The 11,120-nt window shown below is 54.9% G+C and overlaps 1 protein-coding gene across 1 annotated transcript in view; it reads left to right on the top strand.

Moving 5' to 3' along the window:
• Positions 1–2,609, top strand: part of KRT80 (keratin 80) — a 16,445-nt gene extending 13,836 nt beyond the window's left edge. The window contains 5 exon segments of the mRNA XM_021713772.1: positions 147–311; positions 776–901; positions 1,521–1,741; positions 2,242–2,297; positions 2,435–2,609. Coding sequence (XP_021569447.1) covers positions 147–311; positions 776–901; positions 1,521–1,741; positions 2,242–2,297; positions 2,435–2,559 — 693 coding nt within the window. The 3' untranslated portion in view covers positions 2,560–2,609.
• The last annotated feature ends 8,511 nt before the right edge of the window (positions 2,610–11,120 follow it).

The raw sequence follows: 11,120 nt of genomic DNA, 5'->3' as shown, positions 1-11,120 counted from the left end.
AAAAAAAAAAAAAAAAAAACAGAAAGAAAGACAGGGAGTGGCCAGCTCTCTGCCCACCCTGGAGATAAAGGGATGGGATGGAGGGTGATTGAGGGTCTCACACCCTCCCCACCAGCCCTGAGCCCCCCTTGCCTGTGCCCGGCCAGGAACTGAAGGATCTGGCAGCTCAGCTAAAGGATGTGTCGGTGACTGTGGGCATGGCCCCCCGCTGCCACGTCGACCTGAGCGGCATTGTGGAAGAGGTGAAGGCCCAGTATGACGCCATTGCGGCTCGCAGCCTGGAGGAGGCCGAAGCATACTCCCGAAGCCAGGTGCGGGCGACCGTGGGTGCAAGGCGTGGCCTGGATGGCTCTTCCCAGGAGGGGAGGACCAGACTAGCGATGACGCCTATAGCTCTGTGCCCAGAGAATGGAGAAGCGCAGTGGCCGGGGGAAGGCCGCAGCTATCAGTCACAGGCAGGCATGGCACATGTGAAAGCCCAGCACTGGGCCAGGCTCCAAGGGGCAGCTGGGGGGCAGCCCCCAGCCCATGCCCTCCTGAGCTCACGGTGGCACTGCAGCAACGCCCGGCATGCGTGGACCCGGCTCGTGGACCTCATCCAGGGCAGCCAGGAAGAGGCCACCAGAGAGGGATGTGGTGGGGATAGGAGGAGGAGCCTGGCAGGGGCAGGCGCCACAGAGCTGGAGATGGGCCTGGGGGATGGGAGGGGAAGAGAGGCAAGGGGTGCGAGGAGGGACCTGGGAGCCGCCCCTCAGGGACTCCCACGGCCTCACAGGTGGAGGAGCAGGCCACCCGCTCGGCCGAGCTGGGCAGCAGCCTCCAGAGCAGCCGCAGTGAGATCGCCGACCTCAACGTGCGCATCCAGAAGCTCCGGTCCCAGATCCTCTCTGTCAAGAGCCACGTGGGTGTCTGGGGAACCACCTGCTGGGGGAGAGGGGTGTGCAGGGAGACTCACCCACCACTCAGATTCACACAGGCCAAAGACAGGCGGGACCTGAGTGGCCTGGGGTGGATCGCTTCCTACCTCTGTGCCTCCGTTTCCGAACCTGTTCAATGGGATGATAGCACAGCCTCGCATGGGCTTTGCACGTAAAAGTGCTCTCCAAACTGTTCGGGCCGCTGGGATGTTAGGAAGCACCACTAGCACACACACTCAGGGGCCCCTGCCTCCCTCCCAGCCTCCCCCCACCCCCAACTATACAGAGAGAAGGAAGTGAAGGCCTAAGTCCCCGCTTGCAGCCAGGACACGCCTTCAGAGCAGGTGCTGCCCCGTAAGGACAGCAGGGAGGGGCTCCTCCGACGGCTTGTGGTACTTCCTCCTGGCCTTGGGTCTTTAGGTCTAACCGAACTCTCCCTCTTGCTGCACTGCAACCCCTGGCCGCTCCCAGTAATGCCCTTGCCGAGCCCTCCCTCCCCACGCACACCCCATCGAGGGCAGGGACGACTCCGGGACAGACGACTCCCGGCCCGCTCCCTCCCGCCGGCTCGCTGACCCTCTCGCTCTGTCCTGCCGGCTGCAGTGCCTGAAGCTGGAGGAGAACGTCAAGGCGGCCGAGGAGCAGGGGGCGCTGGCCTTCCAGGACGCCAAGGCCAAGCTGGCCGAGCTGGAGGCCGCCCTGCAGCGGGCCAGGCAGGACATGGCGCGGCAGCTGCGCGAGTACCAGGAGCTCATGAACGTCAAGCTGGCCCTGGACCTCGAGATCGCCACCTACCGGAAGCTGGTGGAGGGCGAGGAGAGCCGGTGAGGGGCGGGGCCGGGGGCGGGGCGGCTGTGGGCGGGGCTGGCGAGATGGACGGCTGGCGGCCCCGCCCCCCGGAGTCAGCCTTCCCTTCCGACAAGGCCGTGAGTCCGGCAGGCTTGGGGGCAGGGCGGGGCCTTAGCCCCGTACCAACTGGGACCGTGGCCCGGCTCATTAGATCGTCAGATCCCCCATCGGGAAGATGGGCTGGTCATAAACATGGTTCACCTGTGGTGGGGAAGATTAATGTGATGACGCTTGCAAATTCCTGCCAAAAACTAAGTGCTCGGTACTATTGGTCGTGTATGCACTGGAGAGGAAATCGAGGCGCAGAGAGGGCAAGCTGGCTAGCCAGGGTCACACAGCAGGGCAAGCCCAGGGCTGGGAGTGACCACCAAGAATTGCCCTCCATTTGCCAGCCCCCAAAACCCCAATCCCAGGGGCATTCAAGCCACTGGCTTCCTTCGCACCCCCCAATATCCTCCGCCTCCTCACCCGCCAGGATGGACTTGCCCTCAGCCACCGTGGTCAGCGCTGTCCAGTCCAGACCCAGAACCGGTGAGTCTTCTTGCCTCCGAGACCCCCTGGTGGGGAGGGGGACGGGGTGTAGCGGGGCCATGATCCTAAAGGCATCATTTTAAGTGGCTCCCAAACCTCCAGCCCCTTCCCTCCCCCACCTCTTCTGCCCCTTGTAGCTGCCTCCAGGTCAGGCCTCTCCAAGGGCCCCTCCCGGAAGAAGAAAAACAGCAAAGGTTCCGTGATCAAAATCACCGAAATGTCAGAGAAGTACTTCTTGCAGGAGTCGGAGGCCTCGGAGTAAGGCAGCTGGATGCCAGGGCGCTCCCACTGCAGCATAAGGGACTTAAGCTAGACTCAAGAAAGCAGCTTGGAGCCTCTAGGTTGGGAAGAGAGGCAAAACCTGATACTGAACTGAGATGCTGATACATGACTGCTGTTTGCGGGGGCTGCCGGGAGAGGAGTATCACCAGCTGCTCAGTGCCGCTCTGCTCCGGGTCAGCGTCTCACAGTCCTTCCAACCCTCTGGCCAGAGGCTTTCCTGACTGGGTGAACTGGAATTGGGGTCAGTTTGTCTCTGTCTCCTCCTCTCTGAGGCGCCTCCTCCAGCGCCCCTAGGGGTCTGCCAAGGCCCCTTTGGCTCGTTTGCCCAATGCTTGCCCCTCACTCCTGTCTTAAGCCTTGCCTCGCCTCCGCTGGGAAACCAGGCGGGTGCCTCGGGCTGAAGCCAAAGAGCATGGCTTGGGCCCTCTCCTGTGTCTGGAGTTCCTGGGGAGTTTGGGTGCTGAGGACACCCTGGCCTTCCTGTACCCCTTGGCAACCTGACAGTATTAGGGAGTGAGGGGAGGAGGGTCCCTGGGTGTTTGGGAGCTCTGAGAACCGCCGGAAGTCCCTCCCTCCTCCCATGGGTCCCTCCCGGTGGGACACAGAACTGGACAGACTGCCCCAGCCAGCAACCAGCACCTTCTCCAGAAGCTATTCTTGCCATAACTGCTTCCCTGGGAGACAGGAGCTTGGGACCAGGAAGAGAACCAGATCTCCAACCCCCTCCCAGCCATTCCAGTGTCAGCGTCCGGCCCAGGGTCTGCACTCTCTGCCTCCCAGCCCAGGTCTTCCCAACCTGATCTCCCAGCCTTGGACACCCCAGGCCCCCTGCCCATGAACCCCACGTCTCAGGCCTCTGCACTCCTCTCCACTGGGCCCAACAGCCTGGCTCTTCCCTCCTTCGATTCCCCAAGGAGCCCAGGGGAATAGTCCCCACACCTGCGGGACTGTGGCTCCTTCCTTTCTTCCGCTCCAGCCCCGTCCTCCCTCCATGCCCTCTCGCCCTGCCTCCCGGTGAGCCATGAAGAAGGCACAGTCCAGGCAGGTCTGGGAGCTTCTGAGCCCTCAAGGCAGGCCGAGGAGCCCCACCACAGCCTAAAAGAGCTCAACCAAAGAGGAAAATCCTGCCTCCCACCAGGAGACCTGGGGCTGGCAGGCGTGCTCCTGTCTCCCCTTGGCTCTCTCCCCCGCGACTTCTGGGGATCCTAGCAGCTCTAGCCTCCCACTCTGCAAGCCTCCTGCTCTCCACCCTGCCCGCCCTCACCCCATCTCCTCTTCCAGCTGGCCTCATTTTCCAAGATGTGGGTGCTCAAGGACCTCCAGGCCTGCGGGACCACTGACCCCCAGTCCAAGGGAATGCAGACGTACTCATACCTGAAGTCCCCAAGCCCGGTGCTGATGGCTGTTTTTTCTCAGGCTCTTTATGGGTTTCCAAGGGAGTGAATCCTCCGTGGGGACACAGATATATAAAGTATAGATTATTTTTTCATAACTTATGTGGCTTTTAACTTATTGCTCCCTTTCTGTTTCTGCCTGATCAGTGCTGTGTATACTATCTGAATAAGATCTCCGGTGTCCAGCCGCCCACCTGCCTGGCTGGCTGCCAAAGGGTGAATAAAGTGTTGAGATTTGTCCGTGGACAAAGCTGTGTGTCTTTTTTTATCGCCCCTCCCAGGATTGGCCAGGCCGCCAATCAGGTTGACCACAGGATGTTAGGAATTCTTCCAGTGAAAGGAAAAGGGGTCCAGGGACCTAGTTACGCCTTCATGAAAGGGGCATGGAAAGCTCTCCTGTCCCACCATCCTACAAGGAGCCTGTCCCAACGTGACCTACGTTCCCAGCATCTCCTGACACATGCAGGCGCCACGTGGGCTGCCTTAGCCAGCCCATACGTGGGGCTTCCCCAGGTGGTAGTGGAATTTCTTCTGAAGCATTTCTACCCCACTTGGGATTGGCATGGCCCAGAATTTATTCTGATGGGGGCAGGCCTAAACCTGCCAAATTTCAGATCAACAAGGAAGGATTGGGGACTTTTTCCAAGACCAGCCCTGTGCTCAGACACCAAGATTACCGTCCGCCCCTTCATACATGATGCTCCCACTCAGGTTGAAAGATAAGATATCGACTCAAGACAGCATGGCAAGACCTCGTCTCTACAAAAAAAAAAAAAAACAAAAAATTAGCCCATCATAGTGGCACACACCTGTAGTCCCGGCTATTCTGGAGGCTGAGGCAGAAGGATCGCCTGAGCCCAGGAGGTCGAGGCTGTGGTGAACCATGATTGTACCACTGCACTCCAGCCTGGGCAACCGAGCAACACCCTGATTCACACACACACACACACACACACACACACACGATAGCCATCTTGGACTTCCCCGCCAAATACGTAAGTATGTACTATTATAGAGAAGGGCGTGTAGAGGGAACTGGAGAATCAGAACAGGCTGCTTGGAGGAAGGGGGCTTTCTGTGATCACAAAAGAGTTCACTTAGGAAACAGCCTGAAGGAAGAACAGGAGTCTCAAGGAAAGGAAGGGACCAGGGAGAAGGGACTTGGAAGCATCTGTGCCCTGGCCCACCAGCAAGGAGCAGATGGAGCCCCAGTTTTCTCATCTGTAAATGGAACATCGCCATACCCTACTTACCTCACAGGGTGTTTGGCATCTGACCAGGCAGCTTTGTTCCTTCCAATCAGAAATGACACACCCCTGGCTGCCAGCACTCTGTAGTGTAACCGCTTAACAAATGTAGAGGATTACTGGTGAAGACGTCATTGATATCACAGCAGACAATAAGGATTAATGATGGTGGACTAGTGGCGGCTCAAACACAAGCAAATAGGCCTCACCCTGGCTCACGCAGGGCAGGCCACAGCCAGGCCTGAGTGGATTCATCCTCCCGAGAACCGTGAGCCCCGCACTCCACTCTCCCAACCCAGGGGAGACTGACCACAAACCTCACACCTGTCCCAGAGAGGCCTAGGCCTGAGACCAGCTCACTCGTGTTATCTTTGTTTTCTATTTTATTAATTTCTGAACAGAAATTTGGATGTCTCGAGGGAATTTGAATTTCTGTATCTCAGTAGGAATTTCATCGTCAAGAATGACATGACAGGCTGGGCTCAGTGGCTCAGCCTGTAATCCCAGCACTTTGGGAGGCGAGTGGATTGCCTGAGCCCACAGGTTCAAGATCCGCCCAGGCAACTTGGCAAGACCTCGTCTCTACAATAAGTCAAAAATTAGCCGGGCGTGGTAGCACGCACCTGCAGTTTCGGCTACTTGGAAAGCTGAGGAGGAAGGATCGCCAGAGCCCACCAGGTCAATGCTGGGGTAACTGTGAGTGTGCCACTGCACTCCAGCCTGGGCAACAGAGTGAGACTCCAACTCAAAAAAAAAAAAGAATGACATGATGTATTTGTTGTGTCCTTTGAGTTTATTGTTTTATGACTTTCCAACTTCTTGAGTTGACCGCTTCATCTTCCCTCTCTTTTCAGGATAAGATTCTTTGAAGGTCATATATTCCCCTCTAAGCCCCATTTGACTGCCTCTGGTCACTCTCATCTGTAGAATTCTCACTATCATATAGTTAAGATGATTTTAATCAGTTAGGCGCAGTGGCTCACACCTATAATCCCAACACTTTGGGAGGCTGAGGTGAGAGGATTGTCTGAGCCCACCGGTTTGAGATAAGCCTGGGCAACTTAGCAAGACCTCATCTATACAATAAATCAAAAAATTAGCTGGGCGTGGTGGCACGTGCCTATAGTTCCAGCGACTTGAAGACTGAGTTGGAAGGATCCCTAAATCCAGCAGGTTGAAGCTGCAGTGGCCATGAATGTGCCACTGCACTCCAGCCTGGGTGACAGAGTAAGACGCCAACTCAAAAGAGAAAAGATAGCTGGGCTCGGTGACTCAGCCTGTAATCCCAGCACTTTGGGAGGCTGAGGTGCGTGGATTGCCTGAGCCCGCGGGTTTGAGACCCACCTGGGCAACTTGGCAAGACCTCATCTCTACAATAAATAAAAAATCAGTTGGGCGTGATAGCGGATGCCTATAGTTCCAGCTACTTGGAAGGCTGGGGCAGAAAGATTGCAGGAGTCCAGCAGGTCGAGGCTGCAGTGGCTGGGAGCGTGCCACTGCACTCTAGTCTGGGTGACAGAGTGAGACTCCAACTAAAAAAAAAGAAAAAAGATGATTTTAATCTTTGGCTCATACGTTATTTAGAAATGGGTGACCCACACATGGGTCTTCATTTCACAAACATCACTGAATACATACTTAGTCTTTGCCTGGCCCTGCTCCGAGGCTGAGGAGGACGTTCAGTTTAGCCAGCATCTGTCTCTGTATCCTCGACTCTCTACCCCTCTACTTAATCAGTACCCCAGCTGCTGCCTTTGTGGCTGTCACCCACAGAAAACTCTGGACTCCTTGGGGGCAGGAACTGTGTTCCACTGTATCCTCAAGACCTCACACAGTGCCCGGCCCATCGTGGGTTTTTGACGAATGTAAAATGAACAAATGATGTCCCTTCCAAGTCAAGGTCTCCTGGCCTAAAAGCCCCATGAAGGCGGAGGCATGTCTCCTTGACCTTGGGTCCCAGGTGCCAATGCAGTGCCCAGCACAATGAAAGAGCACAGGGCGGTAGCTCACACTTGTAATCCCAACTTTTTGGGTGGCCGAGGCAAGAGGATTGCTTGAGCCCGGGAGTTTGAGACCAGCCTGAGCACAGCAAAGCTTTGGCTCTAATGAAAAGGAGCTTGTTTGGAGGTTCTAGCAGGGGAGCGCAGCTACTCATATACCCTTGACCGAAGAACGGTCCTCCTCTAGCGGGGAGGGTCGTCCTCTTCGACCGAGCACACAGCTTCGGGAGGGATGCACATGGAGTGGTGAGGGAGGAAGGGGACACCCACCTAGTCAGCCAGATCAGCCGAATCAACCCTGGCATCAATGGGGTGACAGATGTCACAGCCAGATCGCCCTCGCATGCCACTGCACTCCAGCCTGGGTGACAGAGTGAGACTCCAACTCAAAATGGAAGGAAGGAAGGAAGGAAGGAAGGAAGGAAGGAAGGAAGGAAGGAAGGAAGGAAGGAAGGAAGGAAGGAAAGAAGGAAGAAAGGAAGGGAGAGAGAGAGAGAGAGAGAGAAAGAAAGAAAGAAAGAAAGAAAGAAAGAAAGAAAGAAAGAAAGAAAGAAAGAAAGAAAGAGAAAGGAAGAAAGAAAGGCTGAATGAACACAGAGAAGGCAACGATGATTTCCCTGCCCAGCAAGGAAACGCTCCTGTCCCGTTCAGGTTAGCAAACCCTAAACCCTACACCGTTCTCTGAAAGGCACAGTCTGATCCCCGCCTTATGCAGAAGAACTCCCTCTTCTTTCTCCACTCGCTCTGGACCTCCCGAGTGACTCAGTGAACCTCTGGCCACAGGTCTGCCTTCCTCTGGCTCAGCAACAAAAATAAGCCCCTGTTGGGTTTGGCGTTTTCTTCTCTCATTAGTTGAAGCCCAGAGAGGCCAAGCACTGCAATTTTGGTCTCCCAGCAGACAAAAGGAAGCATTTTGTTTCCCGGAACCATTTTTCACCTGCAGGCTGCCTATCACAGGGGCCAAATAAACGATAAGACCCAGGAGTTGGTGGGGTGGAGAATGAAACAAAGTGTAGTGGGGAGCTGGGTCCAAAGCCCAAGGCAGCCCTGTGTGCTGGTTATGGACTGCCCAGCCCGGCTCTTGCCCCTTCTCCTGGGGCAAATCGCCCGAGGGAAGCTTTGTCCGTGTGTGGGGAGGCAGATGAGGGAGGTCGACACAGAAACCGAGCGACAGATCGAACCAGGGCCACCTGGGCGGAACTTGAGACCTCAGCACTGGGGCCGAGGCAGGAGGATCATTTGAGTCCAGGAACTTAAGACCAGCCTGGGCAACTGTGAGACTTTGACTCTTCAAAATAAACAAATAAATAAGAAGAGAGGCGTTAGACTGAGTGATCCTGAGATCCCTTCCTTGTCAGCGCCATGAAGTCCTGTTCGGTCTTCCCAACTCATCTCAGTTCTTCAAACACCCCTTCCCCAAGGAGGGGTGTAATAGTCATCGGGACCATGGCCTGTAGAGTAAATCCTATTCTAGCTGTGTGGTCTTGGGCAGGCTCCAGGAAATAAGCAGGGTTTGCTTATAGATCTGTTGTGAAGCTTTAAAAAGATGATACCTGAGAAGAAAATTTAACACAGTGCCCGGCACACACCAAGCGTTTAATAATAGCAATAATAGCAAACATGCCACATTTTTTTAAGATTGGAAAATATAGTTTATTAGAAAGTAAATTAGAGAGAGAAAGAGAGAGAGAGAGGAGATTCACCTCCCCAAGGTAGGGGAGGTGGCCAAAGCTAGGAAACATAGTGACCATTGCTCAAGGAGCCACGTTGCCAGACCATAGTTTAGCAAAGCAATGGCCAACATGCCAAATTTCAAGAGCTTTTCCCCTTATCCCAAGCCAAATCGGCCTGGCCCAGGTGGCCTGGCCTGCATGGTTAGACAAGTGTCCACACAGTCTGCCCAGTCTCTCCTCTCCTCTTACCCCCCAGGAGAGGCCAGGACTCAGAGATCTGTTTGGAGAGAACTGAGGATTAGAGACGGTGAGGACAGTGGCTTTACCCCTCCCTTCTGGAGCTGACCACCAGGGCCATGTCCCCTCAGGGGGAGGTCGGCTCCAGCCCAGCCAGCCTGCACCTCAGCAACCACCGCCCCCTGCTGGCCATGACAAGAACAGCACTGCCTAGGAGCCCGAGCGAGCCCTGGCTTGTTCTCTCCCCTAGGGAGGAGAGAGGAAGGGGGCTGGGGCTGAGTTCCATGGTGTGAAACCCAGAATTCAGGTCCCCACACACTTAGGCTCGGATTTCAGGCCTCAACTCTCAGGAGCCCCCCTGGGCTGAGCCGTCTCTCTCCCACCATGCTATCGTGCTCCCCTCCCCAGGCTCGATGCCTCCGAAGGAGGGGCTGTCTCCGAGACCCCACCTAGAATCCTCCCTCCCCACCCCATCATCTGACTCTCATCTTCCAGGTCTCAGCTCCATGCCACCTTCTCACAGACACCTTCCTTGAATGGCCATCTATGATTTTCCCCTACTGTCTCCGTGAATATTTTCATTTTCTGCTTTATTTGTTTATTTATTTATGTTTCCTTGGAGTTGGAGTCTCACTCTGTTGTGCAGGCTGGAGAACAGTGGCTCGATCACAGCTCACTGCAGCCTCGACCTCCTGAGCTCAGGTGATCTTTCTGCCTTAGCCTCCCAGTGGCTGGTAATATAGGCGTGCACCACTACGCCTGGCTAATTTTTTATTTTTTGTAGAGATAAGGTCTCACTATGTTGCCCAGGCTGGTCTCGAAGGACACAAAGGATCCTCCCACCTTGGCTTCCCCAGGTGTTGGTAGTATACAGACTGAGCCAAGGCACGCAGCCCATTTTCCACCTAATGATTACACCTTTGTGTTCGTCACAACCCTGAGCACAGCCTGCCTTATCTTGTTGATTTTCCTTCTCCAGCACGTCAACTGGGATCCAGTCAGGAGAAGAGAACCCAAGCTGGGGTATTTCTAACAAGGGGATTCAAGTGCAATGAATTGATAATGAAGGTACTGAAAGCTTGAAGAACAAGGAAGAAGCTGAAGCAATGCAGAGATCAGTCCAGCAATGCAGGAGACCACACATGCCTAGAGCTAAGAGAAGCGGCCTTAGCCAAACCCAGACGCACAGGCGAAGGGCCAGGAGGCAGATTCTTGGGCTTGGGGGCAGGGAGATGGGAGGAAAACATTTTCCTTCTACTGGGAACAGCCGGGACTTAGAATCTGGGCGATCGTCCCGACAAGGTGGCCTGATTCCACGTGGACTTCCAAAAGGTGGGCTGTATGTGTGCCCAGGGAGGAGAATGGGTGACATCTGAGGATACTTTGCCAGAAACCCTCTGTTTGGAAAGAGCAAACGCTCCCCTTGGTTGGCTGGGTTTGTTTTGTTTTACTTTGTTTTGTTTTTGAGTCAGGGCCTCGCTGTGTTGCCCAGGCTGGAGTTTAGTGGCATAATCATGGTTCACTACAGCCTCGACACCTTGGGCTCAGGCGATACTTCTACCTTAGTCTCCCAAGTAGCTGGAACCACAGGCATGCACCACCACATCTGGCCTATTTTTTTTTTCATTTTTTGTAGAGACGAGTTCTTGGTATGTTGCTCATACTGGTGTTGAACTCCTGGGCTCAAGTGATCCTCCCACCTCGACCTCCTAAAGTGCTGGGATTTATAGGGGTGAGCTACAGTGCCCAGCCTGCTAGCTTTCTTACATTTTCTAAAATTTTTGTTGTTGTTGTTTTGTTTTGTTTGTCTGTTTGTTTTAGTTGGAGTCTCATTCTGTCGCCCAGACCAGAGTTCAGTGACATGCTCCCGGCCACTGCAACCTCAACCTGTTCGGCTCCAGCAATCCTTCCGCCTCAGCCTTCCAAGTAACTGGAACTACAGGCATGCGCTACCATGCCCAGCTAATTTTTGATTTATTGTAGAAACGAG

Source organism: Carlito syrichta, unplaced genomic scaffold (assembly GCF_000164805.1).
Source record: "Carlito syrichta isolate Samal-C Ts95f unplaced genomic scaffold, Tarsius_syrichta-2.0.1 Scaffold304741, whole genome shotgun sequence".
Lineage (NCBI taxonomy): Eukaryota > Metazoa > Chordata > Mammalia > Primates > Tarsiidae > Carlito > Carlito syrichta.
The sequence above is the reverse complement of the archived record's forward strand: the minus strand, read 5'-3'. Positions and strand labels throughout refer to the sequence as shown.